General features: G+C 39.7%; 3 protein-coding genes across 5 annotated transcripts; 2 read left to right on the top strand and 1 right to left on the bottom strand.

The window, feature by feature from the left end:
* The first annotated feature begins 576 nt into the window (after window positions 1–576).
* On the top strand, window positions 577–5,845 carry LOC116254391 (probable LRR receptor-like serine/threonine-protein kinase At5g59680). Its single transcript, XM_031629770.1, has 6 exons — window positions 577–643; window positions 1,447–1,978; window positions 2,960–3,453; window positions 3,822–3,954; window positions 5,180–5,248; window positions 5,773–5,845. The coding sequence occupies exons 1-6, from the start codon at window positions 577–579 to the stop codon at window positions 5,843–5,845; spliced, it is 1,368 nt and encodes a 455-aa protein (XP_031485630.1).
* A 3,230-nt stretch (window positions 5,846–9,075) lies between these two features.
* Window positions 9,076–10,874, bottom strand: LOC116254890 (protein CANDIDATE G-PROTEIN COUPLED RECEPTOR 7-like). Its single transcript, XM_031630523.2, has one exon. The coding sequence runs from the start codon at window positions 10,689–10,691 to the stop codon at window positions 9,363–9,365; it is 1,329 nt and encodes a 442-aa protein (XP_031486383.1). The 5' UTR covers window positions 10,692–10,874; the 3' UTR covers window positions 9,076–9,362.
* A 3,325-nt stretch (window positions 10,875–14,199) lies between these two features.
* Window positions 14,200–25,998, top strand: LOC116254206 (phosphatidate phosphatase PAH1). 3 transcript variants are annotated; one of them, XM_031629414.2, is made up of 11 exons: window positions 14,202–14,473; window positions 15,020–16,552; window positions 16,679–17,268; window positions 17,407–17,480; window positions 18,855–18,939; window positions 19,120–19,206; window positions 19,345–19,417; window positions 23,775–23,818; window positions 25,235–25,363; window positions 25,446–25,544; window positions 25,762–25,998. In XM_031629414.2, the coding sequence occupies exons 2-11, from the start codon at window positions 15,031–15,033 to the stop codon at window positions 25,816–25,818; spliced, it is 2,760 nt and encodes a 919-aa protein (XP_031485274.1). In that variant the 5' UTR covers window positions 14,202–14,473; window positions 15,020–15,030; the 3' UTR covers window positions 25,819–25,998. The 3 variants fall into 3 exon arrangements, 2 of the variants coding, with proteins under 2 accessions (XP_031485274.1, XP_031485272.1); XM_031629412.2 differs by having other exon boundaries at window positions 14,907–16,552; XR_007573432.1 differs by lacking the exons at window positions 19,345–19,417; window positions 23,775–23,818; window positions 25,235–25,363; window positions 25,446–25,544; window positions 25,762–25,998 and adding an exon at window positions 18,730–18,778 and having other exon boundaries at window positions 14,200–14,473; window positions 14,907–16,552; window positions 19,120–19,173.
* Window positions 25,999–26,647: the final 649 nt, after the last annotated feature.

Raw genomic sequence — 26,647 nt, 5'->3', positions numbered from 1 at the left:
ACGGCGTCCTTTTATTAAAAATTTAAAGAAAAACTCCCGTTTCTACCGTTTGATTAAATGAATGAACGTGGGGAGCCAATAAGATGGCTTGTCTTTAAGTACACAGCTGTAGATCCAGCAGACTAGATTCAGTAGATAACGGGTTGAAGCTATTAAAAAAAAAACAGAAATTAGAAAAAAAAAAAAACATGAATGTTATTGACTAAAACCAAAGCAGCAATAATTTAAGACTTTAACTTGATAAGATTTTATATATATATACATATAATGTATTTTTATTTAATAAAATAAGATTATAAATAAGTTATGGGGCTGCTTGAATAAGCCTAAAATGAGATTTGAAGTTGGGTACTCGCCTACTCGAATTAGAATTTATTAGTGACAACCATGTATATGTCACCACTCCGTCACCTTTTCTTATTATTTTTACCAATAAATCAAATGCTTCATCAAGGGCCACCGAGTTCGTGCTGACACGTAACTAGAGAACTAAATGCTACAAATGTGACGATCGACCTGCCATGAGCAATTCTTCTTTGTCTCGGCCTCCTCCTCGTCTTTCTTCTTCCAATAACAATGGCGGTCCCTGTCGTGCTCTTATCCGTAATTCTTGCTTGTTTCATGGCTTCAGCATCAGCAAATGGTAAGTTTCTCGACTTCTGCTCCTTATTTTCAATGCAGATTGCAGCCTCTTGATTTCTCACGTTACATTAAACAATACGCATCTCTTATCACGGCCGCATTTGTTTCTTTCGTTCTCGGAGATGACAGAAACTAGTCGTCTTGTGGTAGGTGAATTCAAACGCCTTCTAAAATATATGAACATAAACCAAGCTTTTCTCTTCATGCTAAAGGACGAGACAACAATTCTTTTTCTCAAATATTATCAATTAATGTTATAATACCTTCGTCCCTAAGGCTATAATGTAGTTCGTTGAGTTAGAGGTACATGACAATGCATGTCATTAGTTCGGTTTCTAGGAACATTGCTTGTTTATTTTTCAAGGAGGTGGGTTGCATTACAAAACTTTTTTGTTTTTTTTAACCTCGTTATATGCGTCATACTGTACATGAATTTTTCTATCAGTATGGTTATTGATTAAAATATCTTAGTTTATATTAAAAAAACTTTTTGTAAAGATAAAATTAAAAATAAAAAAAACTATCACAAACATTTTTGATAAATTACCAAAATATCCTTGTCTCTTTTACCATGTAACTTTCTCTCTTTTTTCTCAGGCAATAGGTTGTCAAGAGTCAAGCAACTCTATTAATACATGTTCTTGTGTTTTTAAATTAACCTTGAAAACTAAGTCCAGATGTACGCCATGAACGCCCAGGTCAGTTAAAAAAACAACAATGTCGTCTCAAAGATATGAATGAAACTTCTAATTAAGCATTGGTATACATGATTTTTAATGTCGTTATTGGCTTCTGATTCGTCAGTGTGGCCCCTAAGCATTGACTGCGGATCGAACAAAACGTCGGTCGACGCCAACGGACTCAAGTGGGTCGGCGACGCCGGCTTCATCCAATCCGGGCAGAGCACCGCCGTCCAGAACGACTCCTCATTCCTCCCTCCCTACAACACCCTCCGCTACTTCCCCACCGGAAAGAGGAACTGCTACACCGTCTCCGGCATACCCCTGGGCAGCAAGATACTGCTCCGGGCGATCTTTAACTACGGCAACTACGACGGCCTGGAGTCGCCGCCAACCTTCGATCTCCAGTTCGACGGAAACCGCTGGACGGAGGTAGTGATCGACGACAGCGGTTTCTTCAAGGCGGAGATGATGTATGTGACCAGGGTGGAGAACGTCAGCGTGTGTGTGGCTCGGACGAAGGGCGGGAACGGCGTCCCCTTCATGTCTTCTTTGGAGGTAAGGCTTCTGCAACGCAATATGTACGCACAGATGGACCCGAATTATGCTCTTTTGGTGTTCAACAGACTCGCCTTTGGAGCGCCTTCTCTTGTAAGGTGAGCCGAATTCCTCCTTTTGTTTCTGCTCATCAGAATCATGGTGTTTTTTCGTCCTTTGAAGAATCCTGTGTGTCACACGCGAGTGCTGGTGAAACCTGTCTTAGATAACTTGTCTTTGTTTTAATTCTTTTAAACGTTAGGTGTGTTCCACAAGAATCATGCTTCCGTTTGTTGTTCAATCAAACATGGATAAAAGTATCTCAGCACAGTCGGTCCAACACACGTATCTCATGTCCCCTCCAAGAGTGTTTTCGTTTTCATTGAAAAAAGTAATTTTGCTACGCTTCTTACTATTTATTCTTTCTTTTTTTTTTCTTTTTTCTTAAAAGGGATTAATTAGGTTTGAGGATCGGAGCATACGTGGTTGGATTAGCTGACTAGTAAAAGTTTACTTGTAGTAATTTTTTGTGGGTGTTAATTCCATTAAACTATAAACAGCATTATGCAACACTTGACGAGTGTACCGGTTTTTACGCTTCCGCCTCTTAGTTCTATCTCCTCTCAAGATGGATTAACTAACCCAATTAGATCTTATATGTACATTCTTATGCACTAAAAATTATGCATAGAGGTGTGCGATGATCAAAATATCTTTGTTTACAATTAAAAAAAACAATTTAAAAAGATAGAATGAAGGCTGTGAAAAAGTTAGAAAAGACTAAGATAAACATTATATCTACCTTTATAGTCCATAAAGAATTTAGCTACTAAACAAAGAAATAATGAGAAGAACTCACGTATGAAAGAATCTTTCGCTTTTTCTCATTGGTCTATTTCTTAGTCCTTAATCCCTTTTACTAACTTAATTAACTAGAATCAAAGAATTTTGAGATGTGTTCCACTATAATCTCTTTTCTTATACTTGTGCGTGCATAGGGTGTGCACCCAACTCGATCACAGTTCCCCTTTAATAGCAAAACGGGGGAAATGTGATTAAATTCGCTTTCATATCTTTCTGATCTCGCCATTGCTTGACAGGTATCCGGATGACAGCTACGACCGCCTGTGGTTTCCGTTTCTCCCCAAGAACGGCCAAGTGATGACTAAAATAGTTAACAACACGGCGACAAGCTTCGCAACTAACGTGCCTGACTACCCGCCGCCGGCGGTGCTCAGCCATGCAATAACTCCGGCAAGCAATTCCGGCAACTCGCAGCTCCCGTTGACCAGCTTCCTTGATGCCTCCACCCCGGAAACTCTTCCCTATTACTTGAACCTCTACTACTCTGAGGTCACTCAGAGCAACAGCAACCGCTCATTTTTTGTGTACTTGGACAAGGGAAGCATCTCCGGAACCATCGTCCCTCCGTATGGGTCCTTTCATGAGTTCACTTGTCCAAACTGCAGCTTCTCTCCAACCTCCAACCTCGCTTTGGTCCCTACTCAAAACTCCACACTTCCTCCTATTGTGAATGCAATGGAGCTCTTCAAATTCAGTGATGCACTAGTCAATGGAACATCTGCAGCCGATGGTAAGTTATGGGTGTTTTCATGCATGCACATAACAGTGTGTGTGTAACATACACAAAAATTTGAAATCAGCAGGCTGTTAATGTTGTCTGATGGCTAAATATTAGAAATGCATTTAAAAGCACCTTAAAACTGTCACTAAAAGCATCTCAAACTGTTGCTAATACCTAGTGTATTTTCATAGGTAAAGATTTTTAATGACTGATTTTAAAATATATATGACTGATTTTAATATATATATATATATATATATATATATAGAGAGAGAGAGAGAGAGAGAGAATCTGATGATATCTCTCACTTCCGTAGTTCAGAATGTGCCTTTATCTTTCTCTCGCTCTCTCTAACAGATCTTCTGGTCTGGGTTCAGTAACTGCGTTGAAGCTGATACAGAGCTCCTACGGGCAACTGCAGGCATGGAGTGGGGATCCTTGCCTTCCATTGGGATATAACTGGGAATGGATCAATTGCAGTGACAGCCAACCGCCTCGAGTTACTGCACTGTAAGCTTTTTCTGATTTCCTGAACAGCAAAGTCTAAAGGTTTCCGTGTTTTTTCACATAGCCACCATCTTCCGTTGCCAGAGAAACCTTCTCCTGTTACATTTGGAGACATTCATCTTTCGAGCGACCGTTTTTGAACCGAGAGATTCATTTTTTCGGCCGACCATGTTTGAAATAAGATACTCTAATTAGTAAAAGACTAATGTAGACCGCTTACTGTTTCTCTTCTTATGGTACCTTAATGAATAATTAGATGTCAATTGTTCGTTTCGCTACAGTAAGTAATTAGAAAAATGCAACCTTTCATGACCAATAAAAATTGACAGACAGGATTTTTTTTCAATTTTAGATAGGATTTTATTAAGCTGTCAAATTTTGAACTTTTGATTTTTGAATTTTCACAATTTTTTTTCTTTATATGTGAAAGTTTAGTCTTGTAGAAAATTGAAAAAAACTTTTTGAGACGTATAAAGAAGTCAATTAAGTAATAGATTTGTCGTGGCTCTTAATCTTTTTTGAAGGGGGAACCCAAGCTACCAAGCGGCAGGTCAGGATTTATCGGATCAAAACCTTTAACCTTGTGTCAAAGTGGGTTAAATCATGACAATTGATATGAGAACCTTTTCAACACTCGGATTTAAGATAATCTAAGTGGAAACGCATGTGCCTGAATGGGTATTGAAATATGAAAGTTTAATTGAAAGGAATTTTGAGTGACTTTTAAAGGAGCTAACCATGATTGTCCTGATTTTTTATCTTTTTGAGAGAGGAATGAAAGTTGTCAAGAGACAGGTTGGGATCCATCAAATCAAGAGCTTGGACATTGTGTATCCTGTGTAGAAGCAGGCCAAGTCATGACATTATACGAGAAAAATAAAATATGTTCTTTATATTGATACTTATGTTAACGTGAAATGCACTAAAGTACGCCGCTAGCTTTGTAGTATCTAGTGGTGGTAGTAACAATACTACGAGCTTGTTGACGCGTTTGGACAACTTGTTTTCATAATCATCTCCAACTTTTTGTATTGTGTGACATCATTCTTCAAACTGAGGCAAGATTCTATTGTTTACTGGATTTGATTAGTTTCTGTCTATCCATTAAAAGTCGGTCTCACCTTAAATATGAACACAGTTTTTGAGGATCAATATGGAGAACTTGAAGCTTTCTGTCTTTTAATTGAAGTGGGAAATTCTCTCTCATGCTCACGGGTTGCCACTGCAGGTATATGCAAGGAATGGAACTAACTGGAACACTTCCCGACTTCAGTGCCTTAACCTCACTTGAGGCCATGTAAGTTATTCTATTGCCCACTTTGAGTCATAAAGATCCGTGTCCAGGGCTGGAGCCAACCATGATTTTTAGATCGTTGAAACCATAATTCAAACCCCATGATAAATTCTTGACTCCACCCCTCTCAATGTCTTTTCTTCTTTTCAGTTTTCAAGAACTTTGAAGTTTACGGGCATTGCCCTTTAAATTTACTTCTCTTACATATTCACTAACTGTTTCTGCAGTGATTTGCACAACAATAGCTTGACCGGACCAATTCCAGATTTTTTAGGCGAATTTCCACACTTGAAAGAATTGTAAGTGCATTGTGTGTGTGTGTGCTGGAGAGAAAGAAATTTTGCTCAAAGATTTTGAGTAGAGACGATAGCAACATTGGTTGCTGGAAAATGGAATCTACAACGGAAGAGTTTCTTCTTCCTTTCGTTTCAGAAAAGGAAGAAAGGGATGAGAGAAATACAGAGCTTCTGTGACCAATACCTACTGTTTATTCTGATGACAAATGTTAATCGTTTAATTTGTTGCAGGAACTTGGCGAACAATGACTTCAGTGGAATCATTCCACCCTCATTGAATAGACCAAACTTAAATTTCGAGTGAGCTACCACATACCTGCAAGCCTGCAATTATGTACATATACATACAATATAATTTGGATTTTGTCAACTACATTATTTTAGCTGACATAGATGTGTAAAAGCCTGGTTGTCAGTTCAACTGAACTGTTAAATGTGCTACACTCAGTTCATGGGTGTTATGCATTACACCTAGGTCCCGAAAAGCTTTGAACTCTAAGGCAAAAAGAAAGGCGGCAAGCTAAAAGGGAGTGGTTTCGATCTCTCATCAAATTGCCATAGATGTGTTTTGCAACGCTTCAACCTGCAAAATTAACTCTTCACTTTTACCTTTTCAACAAAAACAAAATATGTTTTTGGACCCAAGAAAATTTTATGTATCTTCACCCATTGATTTTTTTAAATATCAAAAAAGCTTCACAGCAGAATCCGATAACTATTAGCCACCTAGCTAAGGGTCATCATGGACATAAAATTTATAGACTTTCTCCTCGTTTAAAATTTGAATTCCAGTTCCAAACTTGCAAAATATATTTATCTTGTTTTAGAGTGAGCATTGAACCAGAAGCATGGAGTTTCTTTCTCAATATTACCACCAAAAGTTAGACCAATTACTCAATGAATATATTTCGGTTTACTAACTTGTCTCATTGTTCATGCACAACTGCAGCGTTTCTGGCAATCCCAATTTGTTTGGCTCCGAAACCACGCAGACGACTACTAATGGAGCTAACTCGCATTGGAAGAAGAGGAGAACTGCAAGCGTTGTATCATGGACTCTCACCACTTCCTTCCTTTTGTTCATCCCTCTGCTATAGGTTTTTCTTCAGTCTGTACCTCTTAGCTGCTTTGCAGCACTGATTGTATTCAAATGCATGGCTCTTCATCTTCCCTTCTAAAAGTTAACTTAGTTGGATTAGTTAAACATGAACTGACAATATTTGGTATAACTAAACAGGCGAAATCAGACCAAATCTAATATAAATTTGTTCATATTAGTCGTTTTGTTTTCAACCCAATTACCTCAGTGTTAACCTAGGGTTGAAAACTTGGGTTTCGTTTAACATATCAAAACGGTGGATGTATTTTTCAGTATCACCAACTCTTTAGGTGCTTTTCTGAAAAAATCTCCAGATATGATCATGTCCATAGAGGGGCTGTGTGGAGTTCCATCCACCTGGCTAGGGATCAGTCAGGTTGAAGAAGGTCAAGGCTTTGAGGTGCGTCTTGGCGTAATCTGGTAAAACTCAATGCCATCTGCCACACAAAAAATGAAAAAATAAACAAAGACTAATGTAAGACAAACCTCTGCCACATACATGCAGGTGCTTCTGTGAGCATCATGTGCTTTAGTTGAACCCTTGTCAAAGCTTTCGCGTTAGACAACGATGATCACTATCACCTGTAAAATTAAAATGGTGCAAACTAGTGTAAAATTAGAATGGTACAAGCTGTTTTTTGTTCAATGTTATGGCTCAGACTTGGCAAATACTTTTTTGCACGACCTGCTGGGAAAAATACCATTACATTTTACCAGTAAGCTACATGTTCGTTGTGATGATAATTGGTATTCAAATATTATGGGACAAAGTTGGCTATTACTTTTTTGCACGACCTGATGGGAAAAGTACCCTTAGATTTTACCAATAAGCTACATGTTCGTTGTGATAATAATTGGTATTCAAACCAGGTAAACTATTGTGTTCATTCACTGGAAACTATTGAGAGTTCATTAGCGTAAAATTACAGTCGAGAGAAGCAATCAACTTCCACGGGGGAGAATTGATGCAAAGCCAGTCTGCAACTATACAATGACTACTCACTTGTGTGACAGGATGCCACAAATTCATACATAACTTGCTTCCGACCATGCACAAACTCTAGAATCCAATACCTGAGTACATGAGCTTTCTTACAACTGCAAATTATGGCCATTCAAACACCAAAATATGCTCTTCAGTGACCTTTTTCCGTAGGAAAATCAGGCTTTCTTATCCAGAACCTTGACAACTACTGTAGCATATTGTTTCATATCCTCCCTATTCCCAAAGATGTCAATATACTATACTTCACCAGTAAGGCAAGTGAGAAGGTTGTATAACAATCTTCTTAAGAAGTAGATAACTATGTTTATGCTAAGAATTTCTGCACCAAAACAACGGGCCCTGAATCCAAAACGTAATTAGACAGAGACAGAATCACTGAGTAGTAACTGAAGATCACTCCCAAGTGGCACTGGCTCGTATTGACATAGAAAAGTCCGAACACCATATAGAAATAAGTTTAGACGACTCTGTCTTCCAAGTTACTCCCACTAAGCCATCCATGTTAAAAGATACAATTTGCAGCATATAGCATATAACAACACTAGAAAACTAGAAAAGCGAGAAACAATAAGATGTTTCCATAATTCATAAATAGCAATATGAAAGATGTTTCCGAATTCAAAATCAAAAGAATATTATACTTGAATACATCGAAATGGTGATTTGACCCTTGCAGTGCTGCAACTCTCCTTTGTAATACAATAATAGTTATTGCTCGCCTTCCCAATTTTGAGACACAAGTGTTCTGCCAAACCATTTGCCGCAAGTTATCAGCCATAAAACTTACCATCATAACACTTACCATGACCGGCGAACTTTCCCTGATTTTACTCGTGAAGTGTGTACATGTAAGGTATAGACAATATAACCGATATCCCCTATTCTGTGTCGACTAACAAGCACCACGGCGTAGCAAAGCAAAGTGACTATTACGAGAACCTCTCTATCAATAACCCAGCTATTCCACGCATTTAGCAACGAAGCAGCTCAGAAATCGTCAATTTCTGATACCAATGAAATCCTCAAAAGTGTAACAGAAACAGACGGATATACAGCAATAAGAGCGAATTTCACAGTATTAGCCACCTTGCTGCATTGAAGAGTTCACAAGATTGACAGACTTAAGTTACGCAAACTGACTTCACTATACCAGAGTAACCAGACATGCTTAAGGTGACAGGGCGCTTAGTCAATGAACCCTAGGTGATGCTTATTCCCTAAAGCAGCGTCCATGTACCTGCTGGATTGACATGTCTGACACGCTGAAAAACTCAATGTCCCTCTCTTGAATGAGAAAACTGTCTAAATCGTGTATGTCTTCCATAGATACATTTCCGTTCCGTCATACTCGCCAAACATGAATCTGCATCTTTACCCACTGTAACTTGTACCTACTTGTTCTTAACACACTGTAAACTACAAAAAGAAATGGAGCATCCAGACAATTATAGAATCTATATAACAAACAAAACTAGCACCGCTAGAACACAAAATTAACATTGACCTTTCGTGAACAACATCATGAAACAATAACCACCCATTTGGAAAAAAGAAAGCAAAACCTTTTCTATCTTAACATCATTGGGTTAAGAAACAGCAATAAGGAAGACCAGTAATTTTTCGGAATTCCAGTCAAAAAACCTGCATCCCCCACAATGTGCAGTTCTCCAAACCGACTCGCAATGTGCAACGCCATCCAGTCGGGATTCAGAAATCCTATAGCTCGAACTCCTCGTCTTGGAGAGCTGCCTGTGCAGCCTCTTCCTCCTCGTCGTCAAGAACAAAGTACTGGTTCTTCTCAACAGGCCGGAACATATAGAACATGAATGCGTAGAAAACCAAGGTCACCGCCTCCTCGACAGCAGTACTCACCCACCTATATTTGTATGCAGTGATCGTCTTCAACGCAAAGACGACGATCCTCGTCAGATAGAGATAACCCACCACCACCATATAGAATTGCCGAAACAAGGTCAATTTGGCAAGATTACGTGCGGCTTTCCCGTCGGTTTTCGAGGCCTCACGCAGCGTCCGGATCGACCAGACGATGGGGACGATGATGGCGCAGCAGCAGGCGATATCGATCAGCAAGAAGAGCTGCCTCCATGTGGCCCAATCCTTCGAGAAGGGGCCAGTCTCATCGATAACAACCGAAGCGATGTTGGCAACGACCTGAAGAGGGATGACGATCATAAGCACCTTCTTCTCCCGCTCCTGGAGGAAAGGTTTCAGGAACGACCACCCGGTGCCGACGAGGATGATGACGGTGAAGAGAAGGATACCGCGAACAAACTGGAAGATGTAGAAGACGACGTCCCAGCCGTGAGGGGTGCCCGTCCGCTTGACGAAGAACTTGTCCTCGGCGGCACAGAGGAGGTTGAGGCCCTTCACGAGGAGGAGGCCACCCATGAGAGCGTGGATCCGGTGGACGGCGTTGCGGAAGCGAAGGCAGAAGTAGACCCAAGCGAAGAGAAAGGCAAAGTAAAGGAGAGCGAATGCGAGGTACAGCTTTGGGAGTTGAGTCTGGCCGGCCGGAAGGTAGTCGCGCACGTTGCCCTCGAGGTTGTAGATCTCGGTGCGGACATTCATGGTGACGCGGAAATCCGGGCGGCAGTTGGCGAAGAAGAGGCTATACTGGTTGGGAATGGTGACAGGGAAGGACTGGTTGTAGGACCGAGTGGAGGTGTCGAGGCTGTGGAAATCAAAGAGGAGGTGGGCATGGGGGCTGCGGAGGACGCAGAAATGAGATAATTGCTCGATCTCAGCGATGATCTGAAGGAGGGACTCCTCGGTGAGAAGGAGGAAGCCCATGGTGGAAGGATCGAAAGTGGTGGAGGAGGCAGGGTTTTCCGGGGTCCAGGAGACGGAGGAAACGGAGATAGTGACATGGCCGGTTGGAGTGAAACCGAACTCCTCAAAGAGAATCATCGAGCGAGAGTCGGACTCGATCCGCAGGTGCTTGATCTCCGCCAGCGACGGAGAAACGAGTAAGAGGAGAAGAGAGAGGACGAAGAGGGGACGCACGGGAGGAGAGGCTTCCGCCATGGACGGAATCAGGGAGGTCGCGTGAGGAGGAAGAAGGGGAGTTACAGAGCTCTCGTTCCCCCAAGCTCTCTCTTCTTGTTCTTCCTGTGCTTCCCTCTCTCTCTTTTTGCCCTCTTTTCTTCCTCTTCCTTCTCCAGGTTTGTTGAGCGTCGGTGACTCGATGGCTCTGGAAGGTGAGTCAGAGTTCCCATCCATTATCCGAGTCCGTGACTTGAAAATATGCCGAATATCGGTCCTTTCTGGCATTGGAGAAATATTTTGCATAATTTCCATTAGACGGCACACTTTCCTTTAATTTCATAAAAGTGTCTGAGGCACAAAAAGTGACTACGTTAAAAAAACATTATATTAATGAAATTACCGTGACTTAAGAACGAAGTAAGTTGTTTGGCATGCCCTTCCACCTACTCGAGGACGCAAGCAAAGCAGGTTAAAGCAGGATCAAGTTTTTACAGGGAAATGGTAGCTATGTTTAATTCGGTACAAAAATAAATAAATAATTTATATTAATTAACAAAGTTATTAAATTTTCATTTAGAAATAATCTAAATAAATGATAGACAGCATTCTTTGATTAGTGATTAGAACTAATCCAATTGCCACCAATTTGATTCCAACAAGCTAATTGAAGAAAAAAGTCCCTAGAAAACATCATCTTATGAATGTTTGGTGGAAACTCTAAATCCCTACTAGTTTCTGGTGTATTAGAGTTGAATCTAGAATTGTGCTTATTCGGTAAGGAAAGAAATATTGATGCTGACTTTGAAACTTAAAATTACAATGAACAATGAAAAGGTCTTCAAGAGAGTTTGCGGCTTTGCGCAGCAGTTGGAATGGAGGTTGGTAGGCAGCAGTCAGTTATCGTTTCAATGTAAGGACATCACAAGACCCCGAGACATTAAAATGAGCCTTATTTCCCAAAAGCAAAGGGGTTGAGTGGGAACTTCAGTTCTTTTCTTAGACGATAAAATGAAATACTACCCAAAGAATAAGAAAGTTGGGTCTAAAGATAAATTTGATAGTGTATCAATTAGGACCTGGATCAAAAATCGACGAACTAGATCATGATCTGTCCGGTTGTACTTCAACAACTAGAGAAACGGTCTATGACACGAGTAGAGTTTGGATCTTGATTGTTGGGAGTCCATGGCAGCTGGACAAGTTTGGATCGAGATCCAAACCAGCATGAAAGATCCGAAAATCAAAAATAGCTAAGGCCTTCTTGGAGGCTTATGAAAGGAATCTTTATTCTTTAACCATCTTCTTCACTGGTTAAGAATTGGAATCTTCAACATTTAAATGTGGGTGAGAAGAGAGCTTTCTTCACGTATTATGCCAAGACTTTTTCCCTATGTTTTCAAGCTTTTCAACCAATTTTACTGTAAGATGTTATAAAAACAGTTTCCTAAAATGGTGAGGGGAAAACTAGAATAAGATCAACAATTTTTTTAACTTTCATTTCTAATTTTTTTTTTATAATACCATAAATATGATAAGGTCCTTGTCTTTTTAGGTGGTAAGTCTTGGTTCAGGTGGATTCTTCTTATCAATTGAAGAACTATGAATTTTTCCATGTGCAGATTCAAATATTAGGGCAAATTCATAAGATACTATAACACAATGTTCCAGGGTTGACACATTCAAACCAGGTGCGAATCGGTTAAAGATATTAAAATTTTGATTAAACTAATTAAACAAAAGGCCGCTCACACTTAAGGGGTCTGAGGTTTATATCTCATGATCGCTGTCATGCTCACACCATCTATAATAACTCGATGAAACTTAAATTTCAAGTTACTACTTTCATTGCACAAATAACTTTTTTTACTTAATCTTATTGTTAGGAAAGTCAAAATATTCGAATTGGATCGCATACCCGACTGAACCGTTTTGAAAAAATCAGATGTAGAAAAAATGTAATATGAGATTAAGAAATCAGATTAGATTCAGATATAAGAAATGACATCTGACCAAATGCAGATGTACATAAATATTTGATCGGATTCGGATTTGGATGAATTTAGTTCGAAATAAACATCATATATCCAATGCTCTCACAGTTTAAAAATCGATTGGATTTGGTTCAAAATTTAGATTCAGGTCATATTTTAGATTCAGATATGACTATTCTTCATTCATATTTAAATCTAAATATGTGAATAAACTCCCTTTCATTGACATTCTTAATTATTATACTCATCTGAATTTAAAAAAAAAAAAAGAATAAGAAGAAGAAGAAAAGGAAGTCACAAAAAGTAGTATCCCTGTCATGAAACTTCATCCACACAAAAAAATTGGGAAAAGCACAAAGTTGAGACCCCCCCAAGTCAAAGCCTCTATCATGCCACCATGCATTCAATGATTTATCTAATTCTTAATTCTTAAAAGGTTGCTGGGGACAAAAGCTCTCTTCTTAATAAATGAATTTTTGTCCCAGGAACGTGATAAGCAGACAAATATATTATTATTTTCTGAAAAAATCGAATCTTGTTTGTTTAATGTGTTCAAAACGTGATTAGAAACCGACTTTAACATGTTCCTAGCGTTGTCTTTGCTCGTTGTTGGACAAATAAAGATTTAAAGTCCTAGGTTTTGAGATTTGCAGTTTGCTAAAACCATAGATCTTCTAGCCTGAGATCTCAGTCCCCAAGCTATCAAACACGGTGGACAAAAATCAGATTTCTTAATTTTTTGCTAAAAGAATATTTTAAACAACATGTGAATATTTTATTGTTTTTATAAATTCTATTTGAACATAAACTACATCTTAGTTCAAGTTTTTTTTTAAAAGAAAAAACCGTTGATTTTTGTACATTAAAAAATTTGATGCCATCAGAGCCATCCAATTTTTTTTATAGAGCAATGTTAAACTTAAAAAATCACTTACTGTATGTTTCTCATCAAAACGTGCTTATGGCCACATCTTTACGGTTAGATTATAAAGAAAAGTTGTTTTTGATCTACAATTATTCCATACCAATCAATTCTAAGAAATGTCAAAATGTTTGATTCGGATCATATATCCAACTAAACTGTTGTGAAAAAAATTAGATATAAAAAAAAATATTGGATTTAAGAAATCAGGTTGGTGGATTCGGAATTAATTTTAGATATACGTAAATATTCAAAGAGATTCAAATCAGATTTACTTTGAAATAAATATTATGTATCTAATACTCTTCAGTTACAAAATTTAGATTCACATATGAATACAAAAATCAGATTTAATTGTGAAATTGGGTTTTAGATTTAAGTTCAGATATAACTTTTTGTATTCACCTTTAAATTTGAATATGTGAATGTCTAAACAGAAGATATAATCAAAGTATATCCAGTTCAATCCTTACCATGTTACGCTAAATTGAGCTCTTCAAGTTTTATCATTCATTTTCTATCACTAAAATAAAAAAACATGTTGGATAAATAAATTGTGTTTATAAAAAACAGCAGGAAAAAAAAAAAAAAAACGTTTTGACGGACTGGAAATGCGAATTCGGGGGACATGGATGTTTCTCGGTTGGGGAGTTAGGAAGACCACCTCCTTCTCTCTCTTTAATAAAACGCCACCTACCGTCTCCCTCAGCGTGGGTTTGAAACGCCAGGAGATCGTCCCTCCTGCCTTCTTCCTCCCTCCCTCCCTTCCTTCCGGGAGAAACCCTCGAGGAGGACAGTCGGTGTTGTTCCTGGAGAACTCGTTCTCCATCCTGTGCTTAGTTGGCATTGGTTTCAGCAACAGAGCAGGGGCACGCAGGGAATTCTTGGTTTCTTCATCTTTCTCAGAGGTCAGGCTCCTCTCCCCTCCTTTCCTCCTCCTTTTATTCCCATTAGTGATTGATATACGCTTCGCGCTCTTGGAGTCATAGTCCCAACGTTGCCGCTGTTTCTCTTACGCTTGTTTCTTAAGAAGGATTTCTTTTGTTGTTTTTTGCGGTTTCGGGGCTTCAGTTTTGGAGCATGCCATTGTTTTGGGTCTTTCTTTCTTTTTCTTTCATGGGTTTTTATCGTTTGTTCCTGTTACGCCGTTGCATGGTGCTGAATTTCGGAATTGATTGTACTTCTGTCTTAGCAACAGGATGTTAACAGGTTTCTATTAAGTTTCTTGCTCCATGTCTTGGATTGCTGTGTATTGTAGTTTGCTTGATCTTTTAGTCGAGTCGTTACTTGCTCTTATAAATTTACATGAGTTTTTGTTCGGAACGTGTAATTGGTGTCCAGTTGTCACAACTTTTGGCTCGGGAATTGTTAGTTTGTTCGAGTACGTCGTTGGAGGCTGATTCTGGCGCTTTTAAAGACAGAATGAGATAGTTTTTTTTTTGCTTCGAAATCAGATGTTGGAAAGATGAATGTGGTGGGAAGGGTTGGGAGTTTGATATCTCAGGGTGTTACAACCGTGGCCTCCCCTTTCCATCCCTTCGGTGGCGCCGTTGACATTATTGTGGTGCAAAGGGAAGGCGGTACTTATAGAACCACTCCTTGGTGCGTGAGGTTTGGCAAATTTCAGGGTGTTCTTAAGGTCTCAGAGAAGATCGTTACTATCTCCGTCAATGGCGTAGATGCGAATTTTCACATGTATTTAGATAATTCAGGGGAGGCATATTTCTTGAAGGAGGTTGATACAAGAGAGGATGGCTGTCAGCAGGATGAGGATTTGGAACAAAGTGTTGAAAAAGGATCATCAGAGACAGGTATTATTGATGTTGCGGATGATGCATGTGAAGAGAAGAGCCAGACAGTGTCAGGTGGTGTTATTGAATTGCAGATGGCTAGGCAGGAAGTCAACAATGATGAATCTTCACTACCAGTTGAAGGATTCATAGATGAACAAGCCTTGGATGAGAACAAAGAGGAGTTGTTATCCACTAGCAGTAGTTTTCGATATGAGAGTGCCATTGGTGTACAGCTGGATGATGATGGGTCAAGGATGTCTGAATCTTCTGACTCGGAAGTGGTTTTGATGACTGTGGATGGTCATTTGATTAGTGCTCCTGTATCTAGTTCTGAAAACACAGACTATGTGCAGTTAAGCACACCTCAATTTTACCTGGTTCCAGAGGAAGATTCAGGGATGGATGTGAATGAGGTAGAAGAGTCTCCAGAAAACATGGAAAATATGCAGCTAAACACACCTCAATCTTACCTGGTTACAGAACAAGAGTCAGGAATGGAGATTAATGAGGTAGAAGGGTCTACTGAGTATCAGGGAGTTTATATAGAAAATTGTGCTGAAAAGTCTCCTGAAAGACCTACACTAGAGCTGTGTGAACAGTCTCCTTGTTCAGTTCAAGAATTTACAACATCTTCTGACAGTTTGCTTGAAGGTGTTATTGTGAACAATGGTACTGGAAGTAGTTCTGCTGCTGAAATTTGTGCTGCAATAAATGAGCTTACTAGCCACATTGAGATAAAATGTAATGGTGGAGATTGTCCTGAATTTTGTGCTGAGAACATTCAAGATGGTCCAGATGGAAGTGTTGCTAAGTTGGTTGTGGACTCTAGCCAAGATCAAGAAGACCTTTTCTCAAGTTGCCTGGGCCTCTCAGAACTCACCAAACACATCGAGAATGATGACTCAGAAAACTTGCCTGTGGAGCTTGAAACCACTCATTTCTCATTTATAGATGAGAAAATTGATCATGCACATAACGATGATCTTGACAAAGATAAAACAGCAGAAGTTAGACCAGAGAATGAGGCTCCAAATTCTGATATTGTAGAAATTGAACAAGCCCCCACAACTGTGGCTGTGAAAAATTCACAATCTGCACAGGACAATGCCGGCGATGAAGCAACTGGGAACATGGATATTTCAGAGCCCCATTTGAAGATCTCACCTGAACTAGCAAAATATGGATTGACCAGAAGTAAGTAACTAGGAACAAGGAGGACAGTTCTCTTGTAGTTGAAACTATCTTTTGGTTCTCCTAGGTATGTTCGCTATTAAATATACTTGTTGTTCTTACTAGGCTGAGCGGTTGCCTGGGTTTCAGGTATTGAAATTTCTCTCTGCGGAAACCTACTTCATGCCAACATGGGCATTGCTGCTGCTGCACAAGCTTTTGAAGCACACCAAATATCTGAAGGGGAGTTCAAAGCTTCAGGTGCATCAATTATCAAGAACAAAAATCTTATCGTAAGATGCAAGGAGAAGTATTTGCCATGGGAAAAGGCTGCTGCATTGATTCTTGGAATGGTTGCATTTGGTTTGGAATTTCCATCTGACCCATTAGATGCTATTCCTGTTGAACAGGATGTGATTTCAAGACTTAATTCTCGAGGTACTTCTCCTCTTCCTTCGCGAGGATGGAGATTCTGGTCTATACCATTTAGACGGGTCAAAACTCTTGAACAGAGTAACAGTGACTCTTTCAATGATGAGGTGTCCCTGCTCTCTGAACCTCCATCAGAGAGTCCTAGTGTGACAACAGCGGCTCCATCTAATAATAAGACTGATTCTCCAAGAAAGCAGTTGATGCGCACTAACATTCCTACAAGTGAACAGATTGCATCTCTAAATTTGAAAGATGGGCAGAATGTTATTACTTTCAGTTTTTGTACAAAGGTCCTAGGGAAGCAGCAGGTACACTATACAACCATTTAAAAATTTGCACTTAATACTGTCTGCAACTAATGAATATTGCATTTAAGTGAGTCTGATTAAAAAACAGTTCTTGTGGATGATGTTTTTTGTGATCCTAATGAGAGTGTCTTTGTACAGGTTGATGCTCGCATCTATCTATGGAAGTCTAATGCACGTATTGTCATATCTGATGTTGATGGGACCATTACCAAGTGAGTGCTACATCGCCATGCAAACATTTGTTTCTATTCCAATAACAGTCGCATGCCTGATAAAGCATAGAATAGGGGCCCACTTTCCCCAGGCTTAATAGTTCATCATTTTAGTTAGTTTTTTCAATACTTAAATGATGAGGTATGTTATGAATCACTGCAAGCACATAATTATTTGATTTTATTGCTTGTAGTGCAAAGCTATATGATTAGGCTTTTTGTTTCTTTCCATTTTTGTACTGATGAATTTTTGCATTCTTGTGTCATTATAATGTCTTACATGAGAGTGTCTAATTGCACTGGGTAAATGATAGAAAGTTTGCCTTGAACATGCACAATTTTTCCACACTTTAAATTGATGAATAAAGTCTGCAATCTACCGTTAAATATGTCCTCTGAAGTTTAAGTATCTGACATGGTGTAGTGATGTTGTGCTCTGTTTCTCCCTAAACTCGAGATGAGAGATGGTGATGGGCCTGATGGCTATTACATGCAGCCCAACACTCCTTTGGTCCCAAGGTTCCAAGTTTTGGGATCGATATTAGTTGTCTATCTCTTGGTTTCCAATATTCCTCTTGGAGATTCTCCAAGTTTCCAAGTTTTGGGGTCAATATTAGTTGTCTATATCTTGGTCCCCACTGTTCTTCTTGGAGATCTATTCAGAAGCATTTTCTTAGGATTTTCTTTTTTTTCTTTTCTCCAACCCAGAGGCTTTTAAAAGTGATAATATATAAAGGATAATGAACCAGTTGTGAAACAAAAGATTCATAGGAGTTCTCTTGCAAAAATAAGAAGTCACGACAAAGTTTCTAAAATTATGAAAGAAAAGAAATTCTTTTAAGATTTTACAACAATTTCCAAAAGTCACATTTTCTTTTTCTGTTGATATGAGTGTAGTCCTAAAATGCAAAAGCATCCCAATTCCTGGTCACTGTGAGACTAAGATTTGAGTTGAACTTTTCATGAGTGGCAATTTTATTACTTATCATGGTTGTTGCTACACTTCAGTCTGCACTTGCATTACATCAATCATTTGATCAGTGTTCCCAGGGCTGTGACATACTTCTATGCAGGTAGGCTATGTCCTGTATTTTTTTCTGTGTTTCTTTCTCTCAAGGTCATTCTTCTATAGTTTTAAGTGATCTTTAAGTTATCTACGTCAAAGAGAAAAAGTGATCTCATAGGGCGAACTGCCTGATGGAGGTAGTGAAAATCTTAGGTTATAATTTAGTCTTGCTCCAATCTGCAGAGCATCTTTAGGAGTGGCTTGTCTTAGAAATTTGATTTTGTAAACAGAGGTACATGCTTTTAAACTCTAACATCCTTTACTTTCATTCTTTGTTTAGTGGGTAACTTCATTCATTCTGTTTTTAGGTCTGATGTCCTTGGTCAATTTATGCCATTAGTTGGAAGAGATTGGACTCAGTCTGGTGTCGCAAGGTTGTTCTCTGCAATTAAGGTACTTCATGAGCCTGCAGTATTATAAGTAGTTGCCAATCCTTTAGGCTTGTTATTGTCAGGATAAATTTTCCCAAGTCTCTGTCATGCTGCAAGTACCAAAGTTATTCATGTGGTGCAGCTTTGCAACCATAGCCTGATAGTTACATTCATGCACTGTCTTTTTCCTTCTCAATTATAGGAGAATGGCTATCAATTACTTTTTCTGAGTGCACGTGCAATAGCTCAAGCATATTTGACCAGGAATTTTCTCCATAATCTCAAACAGGTATTAACTTCTTAGTCCTACTCACATCTCTAAATTCAACAGTCTCAAACCAACTGATGGGCCTGAAATATTTCTGTAATAATGGGTCAAATTTTGTTTTTGACATATTGGCTACAATGCCATGTGCTGTGGCTGCAGGATGGGAAAGCATTGCCCAATGGGCCTGTTTTGATTTCACCTGATGGACTGTCTTACTCTTTTATTCGAGAAGGTCAAGATTTATTCTCAGCATGTTATCAATATTTTATCTAGAAATGGACAAATTCATTATTCCTCTTTTTTGTATTTAAGTTGTGAGATTGAATGTGTTTTCTGTTTCTTATACCTTATAGATGTAGTTGTTGTGGACCTGATTGGATTCATGCAAGTTATTTTGGTGAATGAAAAGGAGGAATTGACTAAATGTTCTTGGTCAGAAAATAACTAATCTCTTCAATGTTCCCTTAGATGACTATAATTTTGCTGCTGGGAAAGAGGACGGATTGATTGAACAATGTTGGTTGGGAAATAACTAGTTAAATCTCTTGATATTGTGCTCCTAAGGGAAGTATTTTAAATAGTTCAGTGAATCTGATCACTTTGTACTGTTCTCATTACCTGCCTCTTGAAAGTGAAACCTCCTCCTTGCTCCACTTAATGTCTTCATGTAGCAGGACAGTTCCTTGTTGTTAATTGTTCTTTATATTCGTGATTTTGAATTTTGAAGTGAAAAGTGAAACTTTTAGTGGAGACCTCCACCCAGGGTGTTAATTCATATTTTGGAGTGTTCCTCATCGTTACCAGGAGCCTATTCTTCTGGGAGTTTTAATATCTGTACTGCTACCTCAAAATAGTCACTCCTGTGGCATCCCACATTTGTTAGGTATTCAATGACAAAATTCTATCATTCAAAAAATCAAAATTCTCAAACTGATATTTTGGTGGTTAGGATTTAATCTGCTTCAAATGTTTTAGTGACATTTTTCTCATGCCCACGTACATGGGATATATATTTATCTGTATTATGAGCATATGTGTCTCATGTACATAAATATGAGTTCCTTAGGTTTTTTTTAAAATGATACGCATATTATTCTTCTTGTTCTCATTGTATTGTAAACCAATCAACTCATAGTGACTCTGTTAGTTATTGGGTCTCAGATCATGGCTCCCTTACGGGTAGGGTCCTAAACATAGACCCAGTGTCGGCCTTATAAATAAGCAGGTGGTGTGTGTCCAGGGATGACCTTTCGCAGAGTTCAATTTTAGAGCCCTCTGGGAGGGATTACCATAATTGGGGATTAGGGTTGTTAGGGGTGTGCGTGAGTTGTGGTTGTTAAGGGTGGGGCTTGGTAGCAGCTTGCTACCAACTGGGATTCCTAATTTGGGATTAGGACTGGCATCATGTGCGTGTGTTGGGTTTTGTTTTCGTTTCAGTGAGAACATGGTAGGTAGCAAACGCTAGCAATTGGTATCAGAGCCGGTCATCATTCTCACCAAGCCAGACCACCCTCTTCACAGTGGATGCTAATGAGGTACTCTCGGCTCTTGAATCCTTCTGCAAGCGACTGGATGAAGAGCACCAAATGATGAATGATCGCCTGGAGGCGATGGAAAGGAGTTTTAGGTAGATGGAACAATCCCTGCAATCCATTGGTCAGGGGTTGGAGATGATGATGGTTGAGCAAAAGGTCTTTAGAGGGCTGCTAGAACAGTTGCTGAACAGAGTCGATGGTAGGAAGAATGGAACCAAGAATATCTGAGTTTTTGTAAGTGGATACTAATGTAAGTCAAGCAGCAACGATAGCACGGGCCTTTCAAGTGGAAATTGCTAAGAAGGTTTTCCATCAACTCAAGTTTTACAGTAGCATCAGCAATTCCCCTCGTGAGTCGTGACGAGTTCATGAAGCAAGAGATTACAAGCAGTGAAGAGGAGGACCTACAGGATTACAATATTGTCCTATCGCCAACATTAAAAACTAAAAAGGCGAGGTACACACCATTTTTCTAATGTTTTTATGCAATCTTCATGTTGGGATATGAAAGTTTCAGGATTCACCAATCTTTCGAAAGAGCAGTTATTGGTAGAGCGCCAGGTCACTCTGGATGCAGTATTACATAGGGATCAAAGATGTGTAACAGTGTAAGGCCATGGAAACCTCCCTGGATGCATGCAAAACCTTTGATGCCACCCAATAGGGCTCATGGCAGGCATGAAAGAAAAAACTGGAGGCAGGAGAGATCGAGGGCTTCTGATTTGCCCTTCAAAAAAAGGAGGAAGAAGATTCATTGGAATAGAAAGAGACAAGGAATGACAAAATACCACAGTACGACATCAATGTCATTCCAGGCTACCATCTGCTCATCCTCCTACAGTGTCCCATTCGTTGGCACCATGGGTGCAGCAAAATGTGACAAGTGAAAACAATGGATTCTGCAGAACGTCAATATGAGTCTAGCACAAAGAAGATATGTAGATTTGTGGTAAAGACACGTCTGATAGCCAAAAAGGCTACCAAGCGGAAGTGCCAATTCTTCGAACTGTAGACGCTAGGGGCTCTACCTTGCTTGAAGACTAATAGGTATGTGCGGCAGCAGCTGGAGTACTATGCGAATCCTGCACCTTGTTTGCTTGCATATGAGTACCTAGGTATGCAGGGGCCTTTGGAAAATTTGGTACAATCATTATTTGGAATTGGAGAACCGACAGGGCTCACTCAACCCTTGTTGAGTTCGCCACAATATGAGCACTTGTTGCCCGCATGGGACAGACCCTACAGTTTTGGTCTCAAAACAATGTATGAATTAATTGACCCTAAACATCTCTGTGTGGACCCTAATAATCATCAAGCTGATCGAGAAGCAGGGACAATAGAGATTTCCATTGACGATGGCTCGCTAGGTCGCAAACCATCACAGCTCTGTACAGAAATTTTGTAGAACATGGGGACTGAAGTGATAAGGGGGTGGCCTTGAAGATCATTCGCGGGACTCATTCACGTCAGCAGCCATGGCATCGAGGTATCCCCACTGCTTGTCCACAGATTTCTGTTCATGTGAAGTCATAGACGGGTTACGAGTACCTGTAGATGTTGTGGGTGGTCGGCATGACACTCCACTATTGCACGCAAGGCGTCCTGGTAGTGTGTGGAACAAGGCAATAAGTTGGAAGGATCCTTTCCTAGTCGGAGCAGAAATGGGGATAATAACTGTGAGGAGCATGTGGACAAGCAATGATGCTCTCAACCGAAATATTTTGTATGAAGTCGCATCCTTTCCTGCACCGTTTGACCAAGGCGACCCTTTCCATCTTGTGAATTTGGCACCATTCATCATTGGTTTTGCTCTAAAGAGGTAGGTTTATTGTCACGAGTGCTAGAGTTGCAATGTCAGGTGAGAAATGAGGGTAGGGGTGCCCTGTTTATATGTAAATGAAAATTCCTTTATTGCTGTTGGGGCCATGTGGCATTTTACGTGCAGGATTTACAAGTACAAAACAGTTGCAAAGGTGAAGGATATGGTTATTTGGGCTTGACTGTAATTGCTTTCTGATCAAACACAAGGAACAATTATACCACGAAAAAATAGAATTTGATCATGTGCTTCTTCCACATGAGGTGACTCTGTCGATAAATTCAAAGATGGTCCTACAGCTCCTATTTCTCAAGAAACGCATGCATTTGGTGTCTGAGCAACAGCTATATAGGTGTGACGGCATAGGGGAGATTCAGAGATTGGGTGGTTGTGGGTTGCAAGCCACACACAGCAGTATTGCGACATTAGTCACCGTCCGATCCATAAAGATTTCAATTTAGGACATGGCAGGAAGGTGTCTAAATACAGGAAGGCCTGTCTCGATCACCAAAATTTTCCTCACACCTTGAGGACAAGGTGTTTTTCATAAGGGGGAGTAATTGTTAGTCACTGAGTCTCCGATCATGGCTGCCTTACGGGTCCGGTCCTGAACATAGACCCAGTGTCAGCGTTATAAATAAGCAGGTGCTGTGTGTCCAGGGGTGATCTTTAGCAGAGTTCAGTTGTAGAGCCCTCTGGGAGGGATTACCCTAATCGGGGATTAGGGTTGTTTGGGATGTGCGTGAGTTCCAGTTGTTAAGGGTGGGGCTTGGTAGCAGCTTGCTACCAACTGGGATTCCTAATTTGGGATTAGGACTGGCATCGTGTGCATGTGTTGAGTTTTGCTTTCGTTTCAGTGAGAACAGGATAGGTAGCAGATGCTAACAGGCTTTGCCTGCATAAGTGAGGCTCTTTAAAATGCTTTCAACCTTCATTGGCTGGGGGTAGCCATTTTTGTGATAGACTGTTACTTATCCATATAAGGAGTGTGCATTTGCGGTCGGTACTGCTAGGTTTCCATCAAACAAATTGGCGAAATGTCTTTGTAGTGCTCTGTTGTTCCCATGGCATCATTATGAGTTGTCTTGAACCTCATTTATGTACGAAATATAGTTTAAATATGTCTAATATAAGCTCTTTTTCTTTCTGCCAGAAAAGTTGAATTTTTTTATTAGTTTTTTGTTATGTAATTTTATTTTATTATCTGAATTTTGTCTACCATGGTCCATTTGCAGTTGTGCGAAGAAAGCCCCATGAGTTTAAGATTGCATGTTTGGAGGTAATCATATGATACATCTTCACTTCTCTTCCAAAAAATATTCGATAGAAGCTTGAAAGTGTGGCTAGAAATTACATCCATTCTTTCCTTCTTTGGTATTCTATCTTGTGTGGCATAAGAACTATATAGTGAGTCTGATGACTCAGGCTTCTGCAACAGAAAATGTGCCTTAGCTCATGCATTTTTTTATCTTTTCCCAGTGTGAAACAAGGTCCTGATGATCTGACTTCATACCATTTTAATATTTTGATGATTCAAGGAAGATTAACAATAACTAGCCTGTCTGAATAAAGTTTGATCCAAGTGCTAATTTTAAGAGTGCGGTCTGGGTCCAAAAACTAGTTTATTTACACATCGGTCCTGCTCTTGAAAAAAAACAACCATGGTCCATGAAGTTTTGGAAAAAATTCTAGCATGTGATCTTTGTTTCACTACCAAGCCAGGATGTTGAGCTGAAATAGATAGTGATTAGATGCGAAAAAGGGTAGTTAGGTCTGTTCTATCTGTCTGGGCTCATGTACAGCTACAGACATCGTTCTGCAGTTGGGATTTGGGAATGGGTTCACATAAGGAAGAAGATAGTATGTTCTCAAGTTTTCTTTTTTCCACAAACTATGTTTGCAAAAGAAGAATATCAAGTGAAAGGCACAAAAAAGGGTTGGCATTGAGTTCTGATGGTCGGAAGCTCAATTTGCTTCCAGCCATTTTTTGCCTGTCGGCTCCACTCATGTTCAAGCTGAGCATAATGTTGTTTAGGTTTAGTGGCATTTTGTGCCTACCACATGCCACATAGGCTAGGTCTAATGTTAGGTTTGAGCAATCTGGGTCGGCTTGAAGGCAGAGGATCTCAGAGTGCTACTACTGTTACTACTACATGCAACGTGAGTGAGATCAGGTTACCTGGCGTTTTATACAACACACACTAGGAGCCACACATATGCCCCTGGGAATGTAAACTGTTAAGAAAATGAATAGTTGTACCGATCTTTCATAGTGATAAGCTACAACACTGGGCTAGCGGATCTTCACTCCATTCCGGAGCATATTCAGTGATTTCTTTTCTGATGGAGGCCTTGCCAACCAATCTCAGATCAGAGAAGCACCTTCTCTTGAGGTTTTAGTTTGATGAGTACTTATGGAACTTCACCTAAGCCATTTGCTCAGGAAGGGCACAGAGCCCATTTTCTGCAAGGCGACAAATGCATTCCTGCATGACATCCAGATAACTTCCCTGATTGTTGGGTTCCACGATTGCAAGCTTAGTTCCCTGATTGTTTCTTTAAGATTATGGTTGTGTCTTGTTTGGGAACTGTCCTAAGATTTCCTGTAAAACTCACACAATTTTCTGATTGTGTACGATCTAACTATTTTCAGATTTTCTGTGTGGTAATCCATTTTGCTTCATTTTTCTGGCAGGAAATAAGAGCTCTATTTCCTTCTGACTACAACCCATTTTATGCTGGATTTGGGAACAGAGACACTGATGAGCTCAGCTACAGGAAGATTGGTATACCAAAAGGAAAAATATTTATTATAAATCCCAAGGTTAGATCCCTGATTTGCCAGCTACAAATTTGTTGCTATTTTGTTTAATTTTAAATGATCTTCTCATGTTGAATTTGAGCAGGGTGAAGTGGCCATTGATAATTGCGTTGATTCAAGGTCATATTGTTCTTTGCATACGCTAGTGAATGATATGTTTCCCCCAACGTCTCTAACAGAGCAGGTTTGTTTCTCTCCCGTTTTCATTTTTTTTGCCCTATTTCGGGCTAATTTCCCCGTTGGCAAAATTATATTTGAATAGAGAAAGACCCTTGTGTAAGCCTCAGGTCTATACCTTCATAAAAAGTTCGAGGATGCAAAGTTGCTGCATTTCTATACCGCTCACCGTTTTACTTGGCTGTGAATTTGTGGTGTGATTGGATGATGCCCCTTAATTACAGGAGGATTTCAACAACTGGAACTACTGGAAGTTGCCTTTCACGAGTATTGAGGTCTAATTCTTGGAACCAAACGTCCTGGAGCCATAATTCATTCATTGGACATTGAGATGCACAGATGTTCCACGACAGATGGTCTCTATTACAGATAGCCCATCTTTGTGTATGTTGTAACTTGTAAGCTATTTGTTCTTTAATATTCTGTCTGTCTAATAAAAGTGGCTTGCTTTGCTATCCAAATTGTTCTGGCTCTTGGCTGCTCCATACTCTCTCTCTCTCTCTCTCTCTCTCTCCCTCTCTCTCGCGTCTACTACATTCTTTCCATGATTTCCTGTCCAAACAAACAATAGTACATCCAAGCACTGCAAAATTGAGCAAAATCTTCCCTTCGCTTGGGCATTGCCGGCTGTCTTTCATGCAATTTGAACATGGGATCTTTGTAACTATCGGCCATCACAGTCCTGCAAACCACACGAAGCGGCACCGCAGGTAGGATCCCTTGTCTCCTGTCCTGAGTTATTGGTGTATGTTGGTAGGTGTCTGTTGGTCATGCCTACTTCTTGAGGTCATACTTCATACAAGTTTTAACGGAAGGTAACTGATAATAAGCGAGGGTCTGTTTGGTAAATGGAACAGTATGGAATATTAGTATGAATTTGTCCAACTTTTGAAGTATATTCATGGATTATAACTGTTCTATTTGCTAAACAGGCCTCTATAGGGTTGATTCTCAAATGTCAAGGGAAAGAAATGTTTTTACATGCGACTGGCATGCTGAATATTTAGTACGTATCTCTCAAGTCAGTCCTTGTCTTTTTAATCACACCATGTTTCCTTGAACAAGAACATGAATTTTGTTTTATCTTGTGCGTTAATAACATGCATTCCA

The sequence above is a fragment of the Nymphaea colorata genome, chromosome 5 (assembly GCF_008831285.2).
Source record: "Nymphaea colorata isolate Beijing-Zhang1983 chromosome 5, ASM883128v2, whole genome shotgun sequence".
Lineage (NCBI taxonomy): Eukaryota > Viridiplantae > Streptophyta > Magnoliopsida > Nymphaeales > Nymphaeaceae > Nymphaea > Nymphaea colorata.
The sequence above is the reverse complement of the archived record's forward strand: the minus strand, read 5'-3'. Positions and strand labels throughout refer to the sequence as shown.

What these genes read in the sequence shown, in the direction of transcription:
- LOC116254890 (XM_031630523.2), bottom strand. Translation starts at nt 10,691, where the DNA reads ATGGCGGAAGCCTCTCCTCCCGTGCGTCCCCTCTTCGTCCTCTCTCTT.
- LOC116254206 (XM_031629414.2), top strand. Translation starts at nt 15,031, where the DNA reads ATGAATGTGGTGGGAAGGGTTGGGAGTTTGATATCTCAGGGTGTTACA. An exon ending in TATTTATTATAAATCCCAAG is followed by an intron (nt 25,364 to 25,445) that starts GTTAGATCCCTG and finishes GAATTTGAGCAG; the next exon opens with GGTGAAGTGGCCATTGATAA. An exon ending in CAACGTCTCTAACAGAGCAG is followed by an intron (nt 25,545 to 25,761) that starts GTTTGTTTCTCT and finishes CCTTAATTACAG; the next exon opens with GAGGATTTCAACAACTGGAA.
- LOC116254391 (XM_031629770.1), top strand. Translation starts at nt 577, where the DNA reads ATGGCGGTCCCTGTCGTGCTCTTATCCGTAATTCTTGCTTGTTTCATG. An exon ending in CCGCCTCGAGTTACTGCACT is followed by an intron (nt 3,955 to 5,179) that starts GTAAGCTTTTTC and finishes TTGCCACTGCAG; the next exon opens with GTATATGCAAGGAATGGAAC. An exon ending in TTAACCTCACTTGAGGCCAT is followed by an intron (nt 5,249 to 5,772) that starts GTAAGTTATTCT and finishes AATTTGTTGCAG; the next exon opens with GAACTTGGCGAACAATGACT.